This window comes from Lathyrus oleraceus, chromosome 1 (assembly GCF_024323335.1).
Source record: "Lathyrus oleraceus cultivar Zhongwan6 chromosome 1, CAAS_Psat_ZW6_1.0, whole genome shotgun sequence".
NCBI classification, from domain to species: domain Eukaryota; kingdom Viridiplantae; phylum Streptophyta; class Magnoliopsida; order Fabales; family Fabaceae; genus Lathyrus; species Lathyrus oleraceus.
Genome location: NC_066579.1, coordinates 21,372,585 through 21,398,100, shown reverse-complemented (window position 1 = coordinate 21,398,100; position 25,516 = coordinate 21,372,585). Strand labels below are relative to the sequence as shown.

The window sequence follows — 25,516 nt, the reverse complement described above, 5'->3', positions numbered from 1 at the left end:
CAATTTTTTACCTTTCATTAACCAACTTTATTTTAATAGATAAATCACTGTTCATGAACAGTACATAGACACTGTTCACAGGGGTACTGTTCATGCAGACACTGTTCACATGATACTGTACTGTTCACATCACTATTCATGTACGGATTTACTGTTCACGGCACTGTTCACCGTATTTGTGAACCGTGCATACGGTAGGTGTAACTTATAGTGTACACATAACAATGTTGTTTTATATATATTTGCACAACAAGAAAACCCAACTGTGAACCAACCAAAAACTTTCAAATAGTAATTAATAGCCTTTTTCTTTTGTAGCCAATGACTTTCTCTATACTTGCACCATATCCATTTAGCTTTACTAAAATATTTCTTCCTCAAGAAAAAATGTATTCTTCTCTAGCAATATACAATTCCAATTTCTATCAGACAACTCGATGCAAGGCATCATATGAAATTACCAAAGATTCTAGTCAGGCAGTTACTCGTCGATCGGCTAAGTTCCAAGCATCAATTTGGACCTATGATTATATTCAGTCATTAAGTAGTGAATATAAGGTATGGTTTAATACTTTATGTTCCTCATTTGTACATTAATTTTATTAATAAAATGAAACTAACACCTTCTAGTTAATGCAGGAAGTAATGTACAAAGAACAAAGGTTAATGCTAAGAGAAAAAGTAAGGATGATGTTTAAGAAAATGGAAAGTGAGATTGATCAACTTGAATTTATTGATGTATTGCAAAGGCTTGGAGTGGCATATCAATTTACTAATGAAATAAGGAATATACTTGACAACATTTACAATACACAAACATCCAAGTTGAAAAATAATTTATATGCCACATCACTCAAGTTCAGACTCCTAAGGCAACATGGTTATAATATTTCCACAGGTGATTTAATATATTTACTCTGGTCCTATTTATAATAAAAAAAAGTATTTTTTTTAATTTATTGAATATATAATATAAATATTTGAACAAAATATAGAACAAATACATTACTTAGTAATTCTGCTCATTCTTCCTCAGTTAATTTTGTATATGATTGTTGTTTTTGCAGATGTTTTTGCTTGTTTTCGGGATAAAAGGGGAAATTTTGAGAAATGTCATTCTTTAGATGTTGAGGGAATGTTAGAACTATATGAATCATCATTTCATTCATTTGAAGAAGAAATTATCGTGGATGAAGCAATAAATTTCACCACAAAATATCTCAAAGAATATGATTTGAATGATAATAGAGATACTTATATATCACATCTAATAAATCATGCTTTGGAGTTTCCTTTACATTGGAGAGTTCCTCGATGGGAATCTAAGTGGTTCATTAATGTATATGAAAGAAAGCAAAATATGAATCAAGTTTTACTTCAATTTGCTAAAATGGATTTCAACATTGTTCAAAGCATTTATCAAGAAGAACTAAAGCAAGCATCAAGGTAATATACATATCCATAATTTTGAGTGAGTTCCAGATACTATCATATCACTAATATTGCTTTGAGAAAACAGTTTCTCAGAGTTTTTATTATTGAAGTTTATTGATAATTCAAGTGCAAATATGCAATTCAGTAGTAAAGATGTCAGTTTTTTAAAGGCATAATTGATTATCAAGATTGGCATAACCGATTACCACTATGATTGAGTTAATTTTTGAAATAATTAGCTTCAGGTGTAACCGGTTACCCACTTTGGTGTAATTGATTGCGAACCCGAGTTATTTGTTTTTATCCTATTGTACTTGGTCAAAATCAATTCTAATCATTGTGTAATCTTTATATAAGCATGTAGGATGCAGTCTCACCCTAGCTAATAAAATTACTCATTCCTTCTCTCTCTCTCTCTCTCTCTCTCTCTCTCTCTCTCTCTCTCTCTCTCTCTCTCTCTCTCTCTCTCTCTCTCTCGCTCTCTCTCTCTCTCTCTCTCTCTATATATATATATATATATAATTATATATATATATATATATATATAATATTATATATATATATAATATATTCTCCTCTTTCACTCTCCACATCCAAATTTACTTATTCCAAATTTCATCAACCTTGTGTTTTATTTGTTCTAACATTTGGCATCAAAAGCCTGATTCAGATCCACAAACACCTTGTGTGCATTATGAATTCAGTTTAGAAATAAAAGAATCCCTACAAATTTACCGATTTTTGATGCAAAGAAATATGACAAGTGGTGCAAGCAAATGAAAGTGTTCTCTGACTACCAAGATGTTTTTGAGGTGATGAAGAATGGTGTTACTCCTCTTGTTCAGAATGCTACTAAAGTGCAACAAGCAACACATAAATAAGAGAAGATGAAGGATTGTAAAGTGTTATTCTTGATTCATCAATGTGTTAATGGTGACAATTTTGAAAAAGTTGGTGATTGTTATTCGTCGAAGCAAGCTTGAGAGATATTAGAGAAGGCTTATGCAGGGGCTGACAAAGCAAAGGTGGTGAGGTTACAAATCACAAACGACAACTCGAATTGATTCAAATGGAGGAAAAAGAGACAATCAATGATTTTGCGATGAGAATCACTCACTTGATGAACCAAGTGAAGGAATGTGAAGAAACCATTACAAAACTATATATTTTTTTGCTAAGATCTTGTGTTCTTTAACACAAATATTCAATAACATAGTTATGGCAATTGAGGAGTCGAAGGATCTTGCGACAATGAGAAAAGAGGAGCTGCAAAATTCTCTTGAGGCTCATGAGTAAAGGATGGAAGAGAGGAACAATGATAAGGAAAATGAGATGATATCTTTGCAAGCTCGTTTCAATGAGAATGACAAGATATCGCAAGGAAAATGGCCCTTGAAGAACAAAGGGAATTTTCAGAATTTTTGTGGAAAGGAGTCTCAAACTTCAAAAAACCCGATGAGTCTAAGGGGTGAGAGCAGCTACAACAAACAAGGAGGTCATGATAACTTTAGAGGCGAAAGAAAGAGTTTTGACAAGAGAAAGGAGAAATGCTACAAGTGTCAACGGTTCAGTCATTTTGCAAAATAATGCAATGCGAACAAGGAGTCTCAAAGGGATTAAGCCAAGGTTGTAAGGCAGAAGTTTGATGAATAGAATACACTCTTGGTTATGATCACGGAAGAAAATTATAGCAATTTACAGCTGCGGGACAGTAGCTGCAGTAACTCAAAGAATGCATAAAAATTGGGCTACAACCAATTGAATGATACGGTTGACCGGTTTTGTGAAGAAGAAGACACCATGATGAGTATGAAGGGAGTTCAATGTAGTGAGGAGTGGTATTTGGACTTAGGTTGTTCAACTCATATAACGGAAAGAAAGGATTGGTTTGTAAAAATCAATTGTGTCGTGAAGAACAAAGTCAAGTTTGCAGATGGCACCACTCTAATGGCCGACGGTATCGGTGATGTTTTGATCATGAGAAGGGATGGTGGGCATTCCTTGATCGAAGATGTCTTGTTTATCCCGAGAATTAAATGTAACCTTTTAAGCATTGACCAATTGCTTGAGAAGGGGTATAAAATTCATATGGAAAATAAAGGGCTGCATGTTTTGGATACAAATGGAATTTTGTTCCTTAAAACACATATGGCTGCCAATAGAACCTTCAAGATTGAGTTGAAGGTTATGAAGCATAGATGTCTTGTTACTATGGAAAGTAGAAAATAATGGATGTGGAACTATCGTCTTGGGCATCTCAAGTTTAGAGATCTCAAGAATTCACAAAAGAACAACACGGTAATGGGGTTGCCATCTATCAACATACCAGCTGACATGTGTGAAGAATGTGTGAAAACTAAGAAACATAAAGGAATATTCAGCAATGACGCAAATCGGAGAACCAAGAATCACCTTGTGGTGGTGTATTCAGATGTTTGTGGACCTATGCAAGTAGATTCCATTGGTGGCAATAAATACTTTGTCACTTTTATCGACAACTATAATAGGAAGCTATGGACATACCTAATCAAGAGAAAGGATGAGGTATTCGAAGTGTTCAAGAAGTTCAAGTCCATGGTGGAGAGGCAAAGTGGTCACAAGCTCAAAGTGCTCAAAACGGACAGTGGAGACGAATATGTCTCGAATGATTTTAGGAATTTTTGTGATTAAGAAGAAATTATACGTGAGGTAGTACCACCCTATACACCATAACAAAATGGTGTAACCGAAAGGAAGAATCATTCGATTATGAAGATGGTGATAAGCATTTTGAATGGTGTAAGTTGTAAATGCGCCTAAGAGGGGGGGGGGGGGGGTGAATTAGGTGGTTAAAAATTCTTCGATCTTGTTTCCGGTTTTTGGTTATTTTTCGTTTAAGTGCGAAAAGTAAAAGACACCGGAAATTATAGTGGTTCCCTTCACAATCCGAAGGTACATCCACTCCCCTTTCGACTCGAAAGAGATTTCACTATAGTTAGAATTATTGTACAGCCTACTCACACCAATGGTGATGCTTACTATCTAACCTATAGGTAATCAAGTGTATGAAGAACAATCCTCTTCAACACCAACCCTTGTGTCCAACAATCCTGGATCACAAGTCAAACAGAAATAAATCTTCTTTGATGATTTGAATAAAGTGTAGTATTATCAATCTTCTTCTTATGTAACAATCACTTTAATAATGTACAAGCAATTGTTCAAGTGTATGATGAAACTTAGATGAATAATATATGAAAGTTTGATGCACAAGTTTCACACTTTTGAAAGTTTTATGAACACTTTGTGAAAAAGAATATTTTATGTAAATGATTGTTTTTGAAGTTTTATGCAAAGGAGGTATCTTTGAAATTCTGACATTATGATGTTTATATATTGCTAAAACATCTCTACAAATAGGTATCAATGATGAGGGGATGTCATGATTCATTTGAGAAAAGTTTTAGACACAAAGACATGAAAAGTTGCCTATTTTTAGGCACTGCATCAGTGTTAATCGATTAACATATGTGTTAATCGGTTAACACACCTCAACGTGCAGAAAATATTCAATTTTTTTACTGCTCCAAAACGCTGCAAATTACGGCAGTTCAAAACGCCATAATATACCAACAACTGCATGTTTAAAAATATTCAAATATTCAAATTTCAAAAGTAAAAAAACTGCTTCAAAACGATGCAAATTACGGCGGTTCAAAACGCCATAATTTACCAACAACTGCATGTTTAAAAATATTCAAATTTTCAAATTTCAAAAGTAAAAAAAAGATTTAAAAACAATTCTTTAAAAGCACGAAACTTATGGCATATATTTTCTAACACCCTTAAACTTATATAGCATGCATGAGACACTTTTGAACACTTGCATAATCATTATCAAGAGATGAATGTTATACCTTTGATCAATCCAAGATAAATCTTCAAGACTTTAAATAATATGAAATCTTGTTCTCGCTTCAATGTCTTGATCCATTTCCTTTTTGAGCATGCATAACATCTTGAATGAATAATGTTGTCTTCATCAAAACCATTTAGAGGCTTGCCTTCACAAATGGGAATAACTTTCCAAATGAGATATGGGGAGAAGCGGTATCTACAGCTGCCTATTTGTTGAATAGGTGCCCTGCTAAGAAGCTGGAAAATATAATCCTGGAGGAAGCAAGGTCGGGGTTAAAGCCAAATCTGAACCTTTTGAAAGTTTTTGGTTCCATTACATACTGACATGTTCCGGGTCAACTTAGAAAGAAGTTGGATGACAAGAGGGAGGTGATGATTCTTGTTGGATATCACTCTACCAGTGGTTACAAACTTTTTATGTTGTTAACAGGAGGGTCGTAATTAGTCGGTATGCGGTGATTGATGAAATGAAGCAGCTGAAACATAATGTAACTGCTTACTAGCAGGCTGTAATCGGTTACCAAAATCTTGTAATCGATTATAGGTTCGAAATTTTGGATTTTGAGGTTGCAAGAAGTACATAACAACATGCTATCGAAGCTCATGATGAAGGAAATATTAGAAGGTCAACAAGGAAAAGGGGTTTGCTTGAGAAACTCCAAGATTTTAAGCTATTTCATGACAATGAGGTCAATGATGATGGTGATTTTGTCCACTTTGCACTAATGACTGAATCCAAACCTGTTAATGTGGAGGAGGCTTTAAGTGATTCAAATTGAATTTGTGCTATGAAAGAGGAGTTGGAATACATTGAAAATAATAGTACTTGGGATCTAGTTGATCTACCAAAAGGTAAGAAAATAAGTGGTGTGGAATGGATGTTCAAAGTGAAGGCAAATTCTAAGGGTGAGATAATCAAGCATAAGGCTAGATTAGTGGCTAAGGGAATTTTGCAAAGAGAAGGTATAGACTTTGAGGAGGTATTTGCACCGGTTGCTAGGATTGAAACCATTAGGTTTGTTGTTGGTATTTCTCATAACCACAATTGGCCTATTTACCAAATGGATGTCAAATCCACGTTTTTGAATGGACCACTTGAGAAGGAGGTATATGTAGGACATCCCCTGGTTTTGTTGTGAAAGACCAAGAGCTGAAATTCTACAAGTTGAAGAAAACGCTATATGGTTTGAAGAAAGCTCGAAGAGCTTGGAATATAAGAATTGATGGTTTCCTAAAGAATATTAGCTTCAAGAAATGTGTATCGGAGCATGAAGTATATGTGAATATGGATGCTAATGAATGAGTAATCATTCTTTGTCTATATATGGATAATTTATTGATCACATGAATCAATGGTGAGTTCATTTCAAAGTTCAAGAGTGAACTTATGCTGGAATTTGAGATGATGGACCTTGGTCTCATGACTTATTTTCTTGGCATTGAGTTCCATAAGTCAAAATTGGGGTTGCTCATGAATCAAAGAATATATGCTCTTGAGATATTGAAAAAGTGTGAAATGAAGCATTGCAATGCTGCCATTTCTCAAGCTGAACCAAGGTTAAAAATGTCTAAAAATAAGGATGAGGAAGATGTTGATCCAACTCAATATAGGAGGTTGATTGGATCTTTGCAATACTTGTGCAATACGTGATCGGACTTAGCGTTTAGTGTCGGTATTGTGAGTAGATTCATGGAGAGACCAAAGGTGCTTCATATGGCAACAGGCAAGAGGATCATGCGTTATGTCAAAGGTTCTTTTGGTTGCAGAATACTCTTTCCCGCAGCTGATACGGAAAGAAAATGCAATTTGCTCGGTTTTACAGATTCTAACTGGTGCGGAGATAAAGATGATTGAAAGTCTACAACTGGATACATCTTTATTTTTGGTGCATCATCAATCTCTTGGTGTTCAAAAAAGGAACCAGTAGTTGCACTCTTATCTTGTGAGGCCAAGTACATTGCTGCTTCGTTATGCGCGTGCCAAGCAATATGACTTTTGAATCTATTGGAGGAGTTGGGCAGCAGTGAGGGTGATGTTGTCACACTCTTAGTTGACAATGTTTCCGCGATTAATCTTTCTAAAAACCCAATTGCATATGGGAGAAGCAAGCACATAGAGATGAGGTTCCACTATTTGAGGGAACTAGTTGGTGAAGGGAGGTTGCGATTGAGATACTGCAAAAGTGAGGACCAAGTTGCTGATTTGTTAACAAAGGGAGTCACAAATGATATTTTTAAGAGGTTGAAGATGAGCATGGAGATCGTAGACTTGCAACACTTGAATTAAGGTGGTGTATTGAAGTTTGATTGGTAATTCAAGTGGAAGTATACAGTTCAGTAACAAAGAAGTAGGTTTTTTTGAATGTATAGCCGGTTATCAAGATTGGCTTAACTGGTTACCACTAAGACTGAATTAATTCTTGAATTAATTAGCTTCAAGTGTAGCCGGTTATCCACTTTGGTGTGACCGGTTACGAGTCTGAGTTATTTGTTTTTCTTCTATTGTACTTGGTCAAAGTCAATTCCAATCATTGTGTAATCTCTATATAAGTGTGTATGATGCACTCTCACCCTAGCTAATGAAATTACTCTCTCTCTCTCTCTCTCTCTCTCTCTCTCTCTCTCTCTCTCTCTCTCTCGCTCTCTCTCTCTCTCTCTCTCTCTCTCTCTCTCTCCTCTCTCTCTCTCTCTCCTCTCTCTCTCTCTCTCTCTCTCTCTCTCTTCTCTCTCTCTCTCTCTCTCTCTCTCTCTCTCTCTTCCTCTCTCTCTCTCTCTCTATATATAATATATATATATATATATATATATATATATATATAAATTTACTCATTTCAAATTTCACCAACCTTATGTTTTGTTTGTTCTAACACTTATTGTCCCCTATGAATATTTAATAATATGCACTCGAGGGATTGTTTAAAACTTCTAAAAAAATTGTGATAATGCAAAGCATTTGAGAAACACAACACATTTAAGAAGAAACTCACTGCCCTCATGCACTTTTCAAAAATTCAATGTGTTTTGTCTAAAATATTTAAAAGACGTTTTTCAACATTTTTTTATACTAGAGAAACACAAGAGAAAAATAATAATTTTTTTTAAAAAGAACAAAAAACTTAGAGATACAAAAGTAGGGATTATTAAAATTCATTGTTCGGAGAATATGAAGACTGGGGTATCTAAGGAGGTAAAGACAAACTTAGAGAAACAGAAGAAAAAATTCTTACAATTCATTGTTATCAGAATTAGGAAGCTTTAAGGGTGTTTAAGGGGATTGAAAAAAAATCTAAATAGTTTGAGTTTGTGTGATACATATATTTAGAAGATGAGAATTTGGGAATCAATTGAATAGAAAATAAGAGATATTATTATGAACATGGAATGTTATTTTCTTTATAAATCATCTTGTAATATGTTATAACAACTCTTAAAGTATAATAGATCAAATAATTTTTTTCTCCCCTAAAATAGATTGGTTTAATCAAACTGGTAATTAATAATTAAATTATATGTGTACTCAGTCATTTAACATTTTCCCATTCATGTGGTTTGTTTACACAATTTATCACATTATTTTATTTTATTTTGTTTAACATCATTTATTTTAGATGTCATTGTTCTCTACATATTAACTTTCTTAGTGTGTTTAAACCTTTCAATTTAACAATAAGTAGTGCATACCATAGAAAAATGATTTAAGTTTACAAATAAGAACCTTGAATTTTAACTAGGATATCTAATTTTTTTTTCCATATACAACGATTTTGAGTTGTGGAAATAGAAGGTTCAAACAATCTTAGTTCAACAAAAGTGTATAAAATCATTGAAATGTGAGGCATTGATGTCTGCAAGCCTAACAGAAGCAAATAACACCAAGATGATGGATAAGGCTATGATGCCATTATGTTTTTCCTTAGAGATAAAGACATGAGGAAAGTCTCCAGGGAGAAAACCGTTGCGGAGATATGGGTCAAACTTGAATCATTGTATATGAACAAGTCTTTGACTCACATGTTGTATCATAAATACCAACTATATCCATTTTGAATAGTAGAAAACAAATTCATTGTGAAAAAAATGGCAGAATTTAGCAATAGCATTGATGCTCACATTAAAGTGCTCTAAAACAACCTCCGAGCATCCACCACACATTGACCTCAAATCCTATAACTTGTTCTACTCATGATAGTCTTCATTAATTGATGATGAATGAACAAGAACATTGACAAAACCTTCTAAAATATATAACCTACATATTTTAGATCCTTTAGCCACGACCACTTCATCATGTGAAATCTTTAACATCCCATGTTCAACTTTAGTACAATAGCCTAGAGCATCTAATATCTTATAGGTAACAAATTTCTCCTGAGTTATAAAACACACCTCATGTTGTGAAAAAGAAATTCACACTAATCGAACATTTTAAGTGTGCCATACCAATAGCATGATCCTTGCAAGACTTAATGTCTTTAAATATTCTTTTCTTGAACACATGTGATAAGATCGGTCTGAGTCCATGTTCCAACTCTTTTCATTCTCCAAAATAGACAACAATAATGCACCAACACTATTCTCATATGAACCAACTAAAATATGAACGAAATCATTATTATCCATTCTTTTGTAATAAAAATTGTCTAGATATGAATATAATCATCATTGTCCATATATATATATATATATATATAATATATATATATATATATATTATATATATATATATATTATATATATTATATATATATATATAATATTAAAATTCACTCTTGTGATAGAAATTGTGTCTATATTTATGGAGTTAATCTTTAATATTTCAAAATTTAATAAGTAAATACCATATACTGAAAATAGTATTAAATTTAATTAAGTAAATTAAGATAATTTAATAAAAAATACTTTGAAAATATTTAATAAATAATTTGAAAGTTTTTATAGAAATCATAGTAAATAAATAATTTTATTATATATGTTTGATAACCTAAATAAAGCTATGATATATATTATATGTAAATGATAAAATTGCTATTATCATAAAATCTTTTATTTAAAAAATATTTATATTAATTATTTTTTTTGAAAATTTTAATATAATTTTATTTTTGCATATCCTAATTTCAATAAATTAATTTTTAATTTTTAATTTACTGTCAATTTCCATATTTTTGTTGCTTTTTATTTTTAGAATATTAAATCTCTATTTACTATTCTTAAGTTATATTTTTTTAGAGACAATTACAACTTTACTTTTTTATTATAACCAGTTTATTTTAACTCAGCTTATATTGATGATAAAAAGTTTAATTAGAGAGACACGACGATGAATTTCCTGATTAATTTATTATACTCCAAATACTAAATTAAAATAAATATGAGACAATTATCATTCCATACTTAATACTTCATATCTTGTTCTTATTTCCCAACCAGTTTTTTAATTTACTAAATGAATAAATGGACAACAATTAAATGAATAAATTTAATATTTATATATACATATCTTGAATGCCACGAGAGAGAGAACATTTTCGTTCTAATGCTTAATTTTTTTTTGTCCTTTCTAATTATAAGATGGTGGAAAAGAACAGGCCTTGAAGAAAAGTTGAGCTTTGCTAGAGATAGGTTGGTTGAGAACTTTCTTTGCACTGTCGGAACAAACTTCAACCCAAATTTGGAATACTATAGAAAAGTTATTACAAAGGTGAATTCCTTAATTACCATAATTGATGATGTCTATGATGTTTATGGTACTTTGGAAGAATTAGAGCTCTTCACAGAAGCAATCGACAGGTTTTTATTAATTTGTACTAAGTTTTGTTAATTTATTAATTTTATTTAAAATACTCTTTATTAGTGAATATTTCACAAAATTTTGCTTGTTTTTTCCTATAAAAAACTTATGATTTAGATGGGATCTAAATGGCATGGATAGTCTTCCAGACTATATGAAAATATGCTTTGAGGCACTCTATAACTTTGTGAATGAATTCGCTTTTGAAATCGAAAATAAGAGTGGATATTATAGCACTCCACAACTAAAGAAAGTGGTAAGAAATGTGCATGATTTTATTATTGTGTTTGACTATTCAATAGTTGTGTCATTGATTTTAATTTTAATTCAATGTAGTGGACAAGTCTATGTAAAGCATTTTTGATTGAAGCAAAGTGGTACCATGGTGGATATACACCAAGCTTTGAAGAATACTTAGAGAATGCATGGATTTCTATAAGTTCACATGTTATTTTTACCCATGGTTACTTTTTGATTCCACATTCATTCAAAATGGAGGACTTGGTTTGTTTAGAAGAAAATTCCAACATAATTCGGTTTTCGGCAATGATTTCACGCCTTGCTAATGATCTTGGAACACATAAAGTAAGTTGTCAACTTTTTATTATTATTTGTTTTGACGGTAAGATTATTCACTTTTTAAGTTAGATATATCTTTATTCAAATCAGTTAATATATTTTAGAAGTCGACACTTAAAGTTAAATTTTATTAAGTTAAAAGAACTAGGTGAGATGTGTTAATGGATAATTTTGGGCTTTGGTTGGATATCCAGTCAGATATGGTCACCTCCCTGCGTGGGGCAGATCCTTAACCTCTTGCTATGTCTCTTCTTAGTGGAAAGTAGTGTTGCTTCTTGATGACATAAATGATGATCTCCTAAATTGATTTGAGGTATGTTTTGTTAAGAAGGTTGAGTTAGGTTTTCCGACTTCTTTTTAGAGAAACCTGTGGATTGGGATTACTCCTCTTAGTACTAGGTTTAATAGACTTTTCACCATCTCCCAAAAGCACGAAGGCATTGTGGCCGAGATTTGAAAATAGGAAGATGGATGGATTTCTTGGGATCTAAGTTGGATGAAAGCTTTCTTTGTCTATGAAGAAGACCGTGTCTTAGATTTCTTCTTCGTCCTACGAGAGTTTCAGTTTAGTGAAGAGAGTAATAAATGGGTTCGGAGATACTCTAGAGATGGAGTCTTCTATATTCATTCCACCTATCAAACCCTTGTTGAACTTCGTATTTTTCCAGATAACCATTTATTTAGGGAAAATCAAACTCTCCTTTGATCTAGGAAAGTTGGACTGCCTCTAAGAAAGTGGTTTTCTCTTGGCAGTTTCTGCAGGATAGATTCTCATATGATTTTTTTAAGAGAAAGGTTATTATTTACTCGGGGGTATCTCTTATACTCTTGGTGATCATTGACTCAAGTCAGTTTCTCATTTATTTATTACTTGTAGTTTTGCATCTAGTCCGTGGTATATCTGATTAAGACGGAATGATAAACTTTTTTCTGGAACATCTTCAAACGTGAAAGAGGTGGTAAATAAGATCATTTATTTGGCTTGAACCTGGCTGCTTAACAGGTCATCTTTAAGCTCTCCCTCATTCTCCATCTGACTTCAGAAACCCATCCCGTGACTTAGCCAATGAAAGTGCAAATGATATCTCCAGATCCAAAGGTGCTAGTGATTTTTTGGTGTTATCCTGATTTATGCAGTTGTCTTTGCTAGAATCACATTGTGCCCCTTCTTTCGGATGATCAACGCAAGTCTCGTCCCTTGTTTGGAAGAGTTGGTATCCACTTAAAGTTATTGATTTTTCCTAACACTGTCTTCTTAACATAATCGACTCGTGCTAACTTGTTTAAATTCATGGTTAATTAGGATTCTCAAGATTCGAAATGTGGGGTTTGTGGTATGAATCAAAACACTTTCCATCACTTGTTTTTAACGGGCAACTTCATATCACAAGATTGGTATTCGGTGGCCATTAATTGGCTTGGTCGAAAGTTTGTTTTGCCACTTAACTTATTTCACATTTTCTTAGTTTTTTTTCCTTATTATGTGACTATAACGTTAAGCAACACTTAGTTTTAGTATGCCATTAATGATTAGTGAATTTGGAAGTTGAAAAATGATATTATTTCTCTGATAAATAAGTTAATTTGGATCAATTGGTGAATCACATTAAGGAATCTTCTTGGGAGAGACATTTGAAGGTTGAGAAAAACAAGAAATGGGGGGTTTGAATTGTTTTGCAAATAAAAACTTTTTCAGAAATCAAAACACACCGAATTTTATACTGGTTCGCTTGAAATTTAAAGCTACTCCAGTCCACCCGGCCAAGGTGATTTCGCCTTCAAAAAGGACTTAATCCACTAATCTTGAAAGATTACACAACCAAACATCTAAGAGAATAATCTCTTAGCCCTCTCAAGTATTTAGACTGCGCAGAGTGACTTGAGGAAACAGTTTAAGCAAGAGTAAATTGTAATGTAAAGTGCTTCTAACAAAAAGCAAGTATTACAGAAAATTTAAGAACAAAAGCTTTTCACGTAAGAGCATCAGCTCGTGAAAATGAGAAAGGATGAATGAGATTTATGTGTGTCTCATGTGTGTTGTCTTTGTGAGGTATTTCGTCCTTTATATAGTCATTAAGAGGATCGTTGGAGTGATGACAGAATCTTGGTCATTGAAGAGTAATTAATATCATTACTGTCTTTGTTTCTTTCTAAAACCGTTTTGTCCGCCTCATTATTCCATTCTTGAAATACTTTCTTTCCATATTGAGATTCTTTTCGGTTACGCGTTCTGGGCTGGTGAGTCTGCGTCAGAGTCTTGATATATCAGAGTTTGTCTTCAGAGGATGATTATCTATGGCTTCATCAGAGCTTCTCAGTGCTCTAGACTTCTTAAGTATCAGGGTCTGGATTCAGTAGTCATTTTTCGGAGCTTCTGACTTCTTAACTGTTGCGCTGGTATCTGCGTTGATCAGAATCAGAACCTTCTGGTCATATCCTTTCTGAGTGGCATCTGATCATCGAATATTTTATATCTGATGTAATTTTGTATCTGATGTATGGTCAGAATCCTGCGTAAATGTTCAGAGTCCTGCACACTAAGAAAAAATCTCGTTAGAGTACCATTTTTGTTTCATCCTTTGTTATCATCAAAATCTTAGAGATATATTGTAGAACCAACTGTGTTCTTACAATCTCCCCCTTTTTTATGATGACAAAATAGTTCAGATTAACGATGAAACATTTAAAGAAACTCTTAGATCAGATATTGTAGTGGGCTCCCCCTGAGTTAGATCTTTGGATAGCTCAAAAGCTCTTTCCGAACCTTGCATGGTTTGGTGCTTTTAGCTACTTTCCTGCATATCTTAAGTCATTCATTTAGTAATAGTTTATTGAACATGTTTGTAGTGCTTGAGAGGAATTAGTTATGTTTTCATCAAAGTTGTTTTAGTTCTCCCCCTTTTTGTCAGAATCAAAAAGACATAGCAAAAAAGTTGATATTGATAGATAAGCATTTACAGATAAGCACATAAGTCAGGAAGCAGAAAGCAAGAAGCAGACATCAAAACATAGAAAGCAACAAGCAAAAATAGCCTAGGTGCCTAAGGGTTTGGAGGCGGAGGCATCCTCTAGAGCAGCTGGGACAACATGTTATGAATGTTAATGTTGCCAGAGTTCTGTTGATCTAGTCCGACTCGAACTACCTATTGTTCTTTTTGCAGATCCTCTAGCGTCTTCAATACCAGAGGGACGAACCCATAGTTGGAGTGCTCCCCCTAAGTCAGTTCATCGGCTTTGGCAGCAGCTTCTTCAGCAATGCGAGCTGCTTCTTCAACGTCGGCTTTAGCTTTTGCCTCAGCCTTAGCAGTAGCAGCAACATCAACAATAGCCTTTGCTTCAGCTTCTCTGATTCTCTAAAGTTCTTCTAGATGCACTTTCTCTTCAGTTTCCTTCCTTGCCCGTTCCTCAGCTTCTTTGGCTAGGCGCTCTTGGAGTCTGATCTCAGCGTCTCTGATGAAGTCGTTGTGGACTTGTTCAGAGAGACCTTTCATCTTGAAGGCTTCAGAGGTCATCCAACTTATCACTCTGTTCCAGTGAGTCCTTACAGCAGAGGGATCATCACTGAGACCAGAGTTGATGGTCATAGACTTGACCTTTTCAACTGAAGACTCTGCAAAAAACTTGATTGCTTCTTCAAGGGTAGGAAGGGTATTTTCTGGTTCATTGGCAGAGGCTTTGGAGGGTGAGGAGGGTGAGATGGGGGCACTTAGATTAAGTGTGGGAGTTGTTGGGTCAACGAGAGTGATGGGTTGTGGTATGTTAGAGTGGGTTTGGTTCTGATGGTTGAGGTTCAGAATGGGTTGGTTAAGATGGTTGTGGTTCAGATGTGGTTGGATTTGGATGTTTCGGGGGTGGGGAGGTGACTTCAGGTTCAGGGTCAGGATGTGATGGCTTTTGAGAGGCCAGATCACGGGCTTGGAGCTGAGCCAGAGTGGGGGATTGAGGGTCAGATGGTTCAGTATCATATGAGAGATCTTAGTAAGGTGGGGATTGAGGAGATGGTGATGATGATGGTGAGGTGGTTTCATTCAGCATTTCTGCTTCTGAAATAGGTAAAGTTGTGGTGGCGAGGTTGAATTTTTGAGATGGTGGGTTAGAAGATCTAGTGGTTCAGGGAGGAGTTTCAGCAGAGGTGTATATAGGGGTTGTTTGGGGAAGAGAAGAAGCAATAGGTTTAATTTTTATAGAGGGAGGGAGAGATACATACTTACCTAGAGAGCCAGCCAGAGGAACTGGGGGTCTTGATCCAGATGATTCTCCCAACTTATCTTTCTTCTCCTTCTTGGACTTCTCAGAGGGCTCTCGCATCCTCTTCTGGAAGTTTGGTGGAAACTCAGGTAGCCAGTCTACTGAGAATTCAGTGATATCCACCCCTTGCTTGTACAGATCCTCTAGATAGTAGGTTATTACCTCTGGAGGGTCGATCTTGGAGAACAAGTAAAGTCCGTTTGGAATCTCCCTCTGATCTTTAAGTGCTTCCCAGGAGGTGTCAAGTGTTAGTTTGGCTTTCACTTGATCAATGATTCCTATGCTCTTCAGATTCCGAGCATTTAGAGGTCTTCCAGTGTCAATCATGACATCTTCCATGAGTCTGAGTTGAATCAGATGATCCACGAGGCCACTCTCGATCAGTACATCAGATATCAGTCTCCCCAGAGGGATGTAGTTCATTGTCTTCATGTTGTTTCTAGTGTCTTTAACTGAATCTATGAGGTACTTGAAGAGGAGTGCAGGTAGACAGAGTTTCAAACCCTTGTGAATACAGTACAAGATGCACTTTTGATTTGTGTTGATGTAGTCAGAAGAGTTTGAAGCCGGTCGATGATGGATGGTGCCTAAGATGATCTTCAGCCAGACCCGGAGGTTCTGATGTAGTTCCTTGTTCTTGGAATGCTTGCCTTCAGCATTCTGTTGGAAGATGGTAGGGTTTATTTCCTGGGACAGGTACTTTTCCCTAGAGTTTATGTTGTAGATGCGTCTTCCTCGTGTCTTCTCCATGTTCAGAAGAGAAGCGATTGATTTCTCAGTGATGACTATCTTGACTCCCAGAACGTAGGAGACAATGTAGTGATCATCTGAGTCTGTGAAACGCCAGAACTCCTTCACCAGATTCGTGTACATCGGGCCATAGAGGCGTTGAAAGTAATTTTCCCACCCTTGCTTTTGCAGTTCTTCAGTGAGGTCGACGCCATTGCGCTTCATGTTCTCGAAATCAACCAGTGTTTCACAAAGAACTTCAAGCTTGTCAAATGGATTTGCTAGATGAATGTGGGGCTCACGATCAAGAATGTGGGGTTTCCTGTAGATTGGAGTTGAGACGACGCCGGTGGTTGCAGTGGTTTGTTGGCTAGAACTAGGTGCTTGCTCTATTGAGTTCATCTGTTGAGAGAAATTGTAGACTGGTTGTTGCTGAGAATCCATGAAGAACAGTTGAGGATGATGATGAATGTTGAAGAACTTGATGAAGAAAACTGCAGAAATCCTTTGAAGGAGGTGAAGGACTGAGAGAGAGGGTTTTGTGAGTTCGTGAGTGTAAAAGTGTGCAAGTGTAGATTGTGAAATGAATATATACATATTTAGGGTGCATGCAAAACGACAATGGAATGTTGAGTTTAACAGATGTGAAATTTAATGCAGCACGTTAACCAAGTAAGCACGTTTTAGAGGAGAATGATTACAGCCCATAATGACGTCTAATCCACAAATCAGCACACTGCTCGAGGAGATATCAAGAGTCTGTTTCTTGATTACTGCTAGACAGCTGTCTAGAAGTTCCAAGGTCAGACGCAAGATGTACCACGTGTTACTGTATCTGATATTCAGGAATACCAAAGGGTTGGTTCCTGGAGATTTCTAACTCAGATGACTTCTAACTGGTAGTAGCATTAGAGTCAGATACAGAGTCCAGGTGTTTACTTCATAGTCTTATTTTGCTATCTCAGAGGCACATTTCATTTTGGACAATTTTGAATGTTTAGATTTTTCAAGATAAAAGAGAATCTATCTTCAGCAAGGGGTTTGGTGAAAATGTCAGCCCATTGATGGTCTGTATCAATAAATTTTAATGTTATTACCCCTTTCTGAACATAGCCTCTAATGAAATGATGTTTTATTTCTATGTGCTTAGCTCTGGAATGCAAAATAGGATTCTTACTTAAATAGATGGCGGCAGTATTGTCACAGAAGATAGGAATGTTACTCTCAAAGATTTGAAGATCTTCTAGTTGATTCTTCATCCAGAGCATCTAAGTAGTGCATAGTGATGCTGAAATATATTCTGCTTCTACAGTGGACAGAGTTATGGTTGATTGCCTTTTGCTGGCCCAGGATATCAGATTCTTTCCCAAGAACTGACAGTTCCCAGATGTACTCTTACGTTCCATTCTGTCCCCTGCGTAATCTGCATCACAGTAACCAGAAAATCTATACTCTGATGTTTTCTCATACATCAGGCCCATGTTAGGGGTTCCTTTCAGATACCTGAGTATTCTTTTAACAACTGTTAAATGAGATTCTCTAGGATCTTATTGGAATCTAGCACAGAGACATACACTAAACAGAATATCAGGACGTGTAGCAGTCAAGTAGAGAAGAGAGCCTATCATACCACGATAGAGCTTCTGACAAACCTTCTGGCTAACTTCTTCTTTTTCCAGAATGCACGTTGGATGCATAGGTGTCTTAGCAGGTTTGCATTCCGCCATTTCGAATTTCTTCAGAATGTCTTTAATGTATTTACTTTGATGAACATAGGTAGCTTCTGAAGCTTGATTGATTTGAATTCCTAGAAAGAACTTTAGTTCTTGCATTAAGCTCATTTCAAATTTTGTCTGCATTAGCTCAGAGAATTCTTGACATACAGAAGGATTAGCTGAACCAAAAATATTTTCATCAACATATATCTGGCATATCATGAGGTCATTACTAATGTTTTTACAGAAGAGTGTAGAGTCAACTTTTCCTCTAATAAAGTCATGTTCTAGAAGAAAATTGCTTAGTCTTTCATACCAAGCTCTAGGAGCTTGTTTTAAGCCATATAATGATTTCTTAAGTTTAAAAACATGTTCTAGACAACTGGAGTTTTCAAAACCTGGAGGTTGATTGACATACACTTCTTCTGATATATAACCATTAAGAAATGCACTCTTGACATCCATTTGATATAGTTTTATTGAGTGATTTACAGCGAATGAAACAAGTAAGCGAATAGATTCTAACCTGGCGACTGGGGAAAAGGTTTCGTTATAGTCAATGTCTTCTTGTTGACTGTACCCTTGTACCACCAGTCGAGCTTTATTTCTGACAACTTCGCCTTTTTCGTTCAGTTTGTTTCTGAACACCCATCTAGTTCCAATAATGTGAGTACCTTTAGGCTTTGGAACAAGATCTCAGACGTCATTCTTTGAGAATTGATCTAGCTCTTCTTTCATAGCTAGAATACAGTCGTCGTCTTGAAGTGCTTCATCACAGGAAGTAGGCTCAATTAGAGATACTAGTCCTAGAGGGATTTCTTCAGGTACCTTGAATGTTGACCTAGTTCGGATAGGTTCATCCTTGTTTCCCAGAATCAGATCTTTAGAGATGTTAGGGTGGCTTCTTGATTTCTTCTGGATAGCTGGGGCTTTAGTTGTATCTGGACTTTGTTTATCAGATACTTCTGGTGCTTTGGTCTTTTCGTCAGAACCTGCAAGAGTAATCTCCAGATATGCAAGTTTCTCAACTAGCTTTGACTTTTCAGGGTCAAGCTTATCATCAAATCTAACATGAATTGATTCTTCCACAATTTTGGTTTCTTTTTTGTATACTCTGTAGCCTTTAGAGCATTCTGAGTATCCTAACATAATACCTTTTTGTGCTTTTGAATCAAACTTGTTTAGATGTTCTTTAGTATTCAGAATGAAGCAAGAGCATCCAAAAGGATGAAAATAAGAAATGTTGGGTTTTCTTCCCTTACACAGTTCATAGGGAGTCTTATCCAGAATAGGTCTTATAGAGATTCTATACTGAATATAACACGCTGTATTTACTGCTTCAACCCAAAAGTGCTTAGCCACATTTGTTTCATTAATCATGGTTCTGGCCATCTCTTGGAGTGTCCTATTCTTCCTTTCTACAACTCCATTTTGTTGTAGAGTTCTGGAATAGGAGAAATCATTGGATATTCCATTAGAATCAAATAGTTCCTCAAAAAATTTATTCTCAAATTCTCCACCATGATCACTTCTAACTCTAATGATTTTCGAGTCAAATTCGTTTTGCACTTTGGAACAGAAGCTAGTGAATACAGAGTGAGACTCACTCTTGTGCTTTAGGAATTTTACCCATGTCCAGCGACTAAAATCATCAACAATAACTAGTCCATATTTCTTTCCATTGACTGATGCTGTTTTAACAGGTCCAAACAGGTCAATGTGAAGAAGTTCCAGAGGCTTAGAGGTGTAAACAATATTTTTCTTTTTAAAAGATGTTTTGGAAAATTTCCCTTTCTGACATGCCTCACATAGAGCATCTGAAGAAAACTTCAGCTTGGGTAGACCTCTGACTAACTCGAGTTTTAGCTGAGATAGTTTTCTCATGCTAATGTGGCCCAAGCGTCTATGTCATACCCATTGCTCTTCATGAACAGACATCAGACATTTTACATTTTTTTCTTTTAATTCTGAAAGATTTATTTTGTAAATATTGTTTTTCCTCTTGCCAGTGAATAGGACTATTCCATTGTTCTGATTAATTGCTTTACATGTTTTTTGATTGAAGATTACATCATAGTCGTTATCACTTAATTGACTTATTGATAACAGGTTATGCATTAATCCTTCTACATAGAGAACATCAGATATAGAGGAAAGAGTTCCATTATCAATAGTTCTGGAGCCTCTGATCCTTCCTTTCTGATTTCCTCTGAAACCTACGAAGCCAACATCTTTAAGTTCCAGGCTTTGGAACATATACTTTCTTCCCGTCATGTGTCGCGAGCATCCAGAGTCCAGGTACCATGACTGGTGTCTTAACTCTGCTGCATAAGATATCTGCAATATAAACAATCTTATCCTTTGGTACCCAGAATCTTTTGGGTCCTTTATGATTAGTTTTTCCAGAGTTTCTTAGAACTTTGGGTTTTCTAGCATTATCAAAATGTTGTGCTTGTGTATGTGTGTAGTGATAAGAAAACGGAGATTTAAGGTTGTCATTTGTGGAAGATTTATCTTCACTAGGGTCATACCCAATTCCTCTTTTATTATTCTGACTAACTCCATAAATCATGGATGCCATTCTACTTCTCTCTATCCCATTTTTCAGAAACTTTTGAAAAGATTTTTCATATTCATAAATTACTGTGTTGGAAGTTTGTGGAGCTTGAGATAACGCTTCTTCAAGTTTTAAACATTGTTTATTTGTGGAGTCTCTTTCTAATATCAAAGTTCGGTTTTCATCTTTTAGTTCTGAAACTGTTATCTCAAGTTTACCACATTCTTCGATGGTTTCTTCAAGAGCCTCTTTTACAGCTTTAAATTTTTGTTTCAGTTTCTGATATGAGTTAAGAGTTTCAGAAAGGCATGATTCAACATCAGAACGAGAAAGATCAGAAAATACCTCTTCAGATTCAGAATCTCCATCTGATGTATTTCTGGAGGTGGTGGCCATGAGTGCAACATTTGCCTGTTCTTCAGATTTTGTTTCTGAGGAATCAGATTCACTATCGTCCCAGGTGGCCATCAGTCCCTTTTTAGTTATGAATGGACTTTTCTTGAAATTTTCTCTTCTAGAGCTTTCTTTCTTCAACTTGGGACATTCTTTTCTATAATGACATGTTTCCTTACATTCATAGCATGTTATATCTTTAATAGACTTACCTCTGGAAGTTGATTATGATTGATCCCCCTTGGGTCTCGGTCTTCTGAGGTTATTGTTCCTTTTTCTCCATAGTTGTTTTACTCTTCTGGTTAAAAGGGATAATTCTTCTTCTTCGTCAGAGTCTTCCTTCTCAGAGTCATCATTGTCTTCTTCTTCAGCTTGGAAGGCTTTGTTTTTATATGGTTTGCGTCTTTCGGATATGGACTTTAGTGCTACAGACTTGATCTTCTTTTGAGGTTCATCTTCCTCCAATTCTATCTCGTGGCTTCTGAGTGAACTGACGAGTTCCTCAAGGCTGATATTGTTCAGATCTTTTGATAGCTTTAAGGTTGTGACCATAGGTCTCCATTTCTTTGGCAAGCTTCTAACAATCTTTTTGACATGATCCGCAGTTGTACATCCTTTACCCAACACTTTGAGTCCTGCAATTAAAGTTTGGAATCTAGAAAACATTAGCTCTACAGCTTCATCATCCTCCATTTTGAAGGCTTCATATTTCTGGATTAGAGCCAGAGTCTTTGTTTCTTTGACTTGAGAATTTCCTTCGTGAGTCATCCTCAGGGAGTTAAGTATTTCTTTAGTTGTTCCCCTGTTGGTGATCTTTTCATATTCATTGTAGGAAATAGCATTGAGTAGTATCATTTTGGCTTTGTGATATTTTTTGAATTCACGCTTATGATCATCTGACATTCTTCTTCTGGGAATAACAACTCCAACGTCTGTCACAGGTGGTGTGTAGCCAATTGTGACAATATCCCAGATATCAATGTCGTAGCCCAAAAAGAAACTTCCAATTCTGTCTTTCCAATAATCAAATTTTACTCCGTCAAAGATTGGAGGTTTAGCATTGTAACTATCTCTTTAATTGGTGTTGGCCATAGTTTTTCTCACGTTGGATCTCTCTACACTGTTAAGTGTTTGATTAGAAAATCAATAACAGAGTCGTAGCTCTGATACCAATTGAAGGTTAAGAAAAACAAGAAAGGGGGGGGGGGTTGAATTGTTTTGGAAATAAAAACTTTTTCAGAAATCAAAACACAAAGAATTTTATACTGGTTCGCTTGAAATTCAAAGCTACTTCAGTCCACCCGGCCAAGGTGATTTCTCCTTCAAAAAGGACTTAATCCACTAATCTTGAAAGATTACACAACCAAACGTCTAAGAGAATAATCTCTTAGCCCTCTCAAGTATTCAGACTGCGCAGAGTCACTTAAGGAAATAGTTTAAGCAAGAGTAAATTGTAATTAAAGTGCTTCTAACAAAAAGCAAGTATTACAGAAAATATAAGAACAAAAGTTTTTCACGTAAGAGCAGCAGCTCGTGAAAATGAGAGAGGATGAATGAGATTTATGTGTGTCTCGGGTGTGTTGTCTTTGTGAGGTATTCCATCCTTTATATAGTCATTAAGAGGACCGTTGGAGTGATGACAGAATCTTGGTCATTGAAGAGTAATTAATGTCATTACTCTCTTTGTTTCTTTCTAAAACCGTTTTGTCCGCCTCATTATTCCATTCTTGAAATACTTTCTTTCCATATTAAGAATCTTTTCGGTTACGCGTTTTGGGCTGGTGAGTCTGCGTCAGAGTTTGTCTTCAGAGGATGATTATCTATGACTTCATCAGAGCTTCTCAGTGCTCTAGACTTCTTAAGTATTAGGGTCTGGATTCAGTAGTCATTTATCGGAGCTTTTGACTTCTTAATTGTTGCGCTGGTATCTGCGTTGAGCAGAATCAGAACCTTCTGGTCACATCCTTTCTGAGTGGCATCTGATCATCGAATATTTTATATCTGATGTAATTTTGTATCTGATGTATGGTCAGAATCCTGCGTAAATGTTCAGAGTCCTATACACTAAGAAAAAATCTCGTTAGAGTATCATTTTTGTTTCATCCTTTGTTATCATCAAAATCTTAGAGATATATTGTAGAACTAACTTTGTTCTTACAATAATTAGGGTAAGTCTCAAGAGTTTGCTTATACTTTGCTTGAGTGGTTAGGAAAATACATCATTTTCGTAATGAACTTTGTTCCTTAGACTATTTTCAACTGTGGAGCATCTAACTTACTTGTTTTGATTGTTACTTTGGTTTTTGTCTGCCTCTACTATTTCATTGTTGTATTTCTATACATTGGTTGAGGGCAAACATTTCTTTTTTTTATATATATATATATATATATATATATATATTATATATATATAATATATTATAAATATATATATATATATATAATATATATAATATATATATATATCATTAAAAAAATATGACACTACTTATTTTATTTGAAATTTGTACAAATAAAAAAATTGAAATTCCAATTTGATAAATTGAAGGAATACAAATAAATTTATATATCCCAAAATTTATTTAAACCTTAATAAATAAAAATTAGAAAACTCCAATGTAAGAATTGAAAAGTTAAGGGATGAATAATGATCTTAAAATAAGAAAATATTGAGTTTCAAAATCTCATATCTTTCATATTATAAAGACTAAAATTTCAAATAATTCATGGGGTTTTAACTCAATGTATTTTATTTTATCTTTAGCGAGAAAATGAGACCGGTGATGTTCCAACGTCAATTCAATGCTACATGAACGAAACTGGGGTTTCCGAAACCGAAGCTCGTGAGTACGTAAAGTCCATGATATTTACAATATGGAAGAAGATGAATACAGAGGCTCGTACTTCCTCTTTTTCTGAAAGTTTTAACGATACTATTATAAACCTAACTAGAATGTCATTGTGCATGTACCAGCATGGAGATGGTCATGCCATTCAAGATTCTAAAATTCAGAGTCACCTCATGTTATTAATTTTTAATCCCATTCCTATTGTACGTAGTATAAAATAAATTATCTATTTTATTTACAGGTTTAATGTAACTTGTCATTGAGTTAGTTAATATTGTTTTCTTTAAGTTAGAGTCAACCAATGCAGACCATGATCCTTTAAATGTGTGCGATATAGAAAGAACAAAAACACTCAATTGGCTATATCTAGTGGTCACTCACTTGTGATTAGGCTTATCTTTGGAATATACAAATCTCAGCGCTACAGGAGTGGTATCTACTTAGATATTTACTAAATTTTATTTATATCTGTTTGTTTTTTTAATACACACAATGTGATCGTAAACAGTATATTCTCCTAATTTTAATTTTAACTTTTTTAGTGCACACATATGAGAATATAAACGATATATTTTTTTTACTTTAATTTCAATTTTAATTTTAATTATTTAAGTGATGAAAGATGTGATATATATATTTATGATTATGCTCTATTGTACTACCATACGTTTATAGATAGAAACTCCCATCAAATTCTATTGTACGTGGCTAAAAATTAAAAATAAACTCTAAAGAGAAGGAGTCATAAAAGGAGTTTTTGCTGCATATGCCCCCATTTTGAAAATTTTATCCAATATGTTCCATTCTGAAAATAATTTTTCAATCTACCCCTTTTTTCTTATGTACTCGTCACTTCAAATGACGAGGGGCTGAAGGCCCAAATTGCGTAGTAAGGGTTCGTCACTTCAAATGACGAGGACATGAAGAAGGGTTTTTTTTAATTTTTAATATTTTAAATACTTTATTAAATACTAATAATAATTAATATAATTGATTTTTAATTATTAATTATATTTAAGTTAAAATCAGCATGTGATTTGGATACATTATTATTTTCACACCAAATCAAATACACATTCATATCTCCTATAAATACCACTAACTTCCTAACTTAAATAGAATTAATAATTAAAAATCAATTATATTAATTATTATTAGTATTTAATAAAGTATTTAAAATATTAAAAATTAAAAAAAAAATCCTTCTTCATGCCCTCGTCATTTGAAGTGACGAGCTCTTACTACGCAATTTGGACCTTCAGCCCCTCGTCATTTGAAGTGACGAGTACACAAGGAAAAAGGGGTAGACTGGGAAATTATACAT

General features: G+C 34.7%; 2 protein-coding genes across 3 annotated transcripts in view; both read left to right on the top strand.

Moving 5' to 3' along the window:
- LOC127136395 (terpene synthase 10) overlaps window positions 1-24,547 on the top strand; it is a 60,971-nt gene extending 36,424 nt beyond the window's left edge. Inside the window, exons 4-7 of one of the 2 annotated variants that reach the window (XM_051063061.1) lie at window positions 10,903-11,121; window positions 11,240-11,378; window positions 11,459-11,707; window positions 24,108-24,547. In XM_051063061.1, the coding sequence (XP_050919018.1) occupies window positions 10,903-11,121; window positions 11,240-11,378; window positions 11,459-11,707; window positions 24,108-24,413 (913 nt within the window). In that variant the 3' untranslated portion in view covers window positions 24,414-24,547. The remainder of the gene's footprint in view (window positions 1-10,902; window positions 11,122-11,239; window positions 11,379-11,458; window positions 11,708-24,107) is intronic. The other variant, XM_051063015.1, reaches the window with a different exon arrangement.
- Window positions 258-1,839, top strand: LOC127136561 (myrcene synthase, chloroplastic). The gene is made up of 3 exons (XM_051063126.1): window positions 258-558; window positions 640-898; window positions 1,068-1,839. Exons 1-3 carry the CDS (start codon window positions 322-324, stop codon window positions 1,448-1,450), a joined length of 879 nt encoding a protein of 292 aa, XP_050919083.1. The 5' UTR covers window positions 258-321; the 3' UTR covers window positions 1,451-1,839.
- Window positions 24,548-25,516: the final 969 nt, after the last annotated feature.

Excerpts from the sequence above, each read along its gene's own strand:
- LOC127136561 (XM_051063126.1), top strand. The coding sequence starts at position 322 with ATGACTTTCTCTATACTTGCACCATATCCATTTAGCTTTACTAAAATA. Across the intron at positions 559-639 it reads CATTAAGTAGTGAATATAAG|GAAGTAATGTACAAAGAACA; the intron begins GTATGGTTTAAT and ends TAGTTAATGCAG. Across the intron at positions 899-1,067 it reads TGGTTATAATATTTCCACAG|ATGTTTTTGCTTGTTTTCGG; the intron begins GTGATTTAATAT and ends TTGTTTTTGCAG.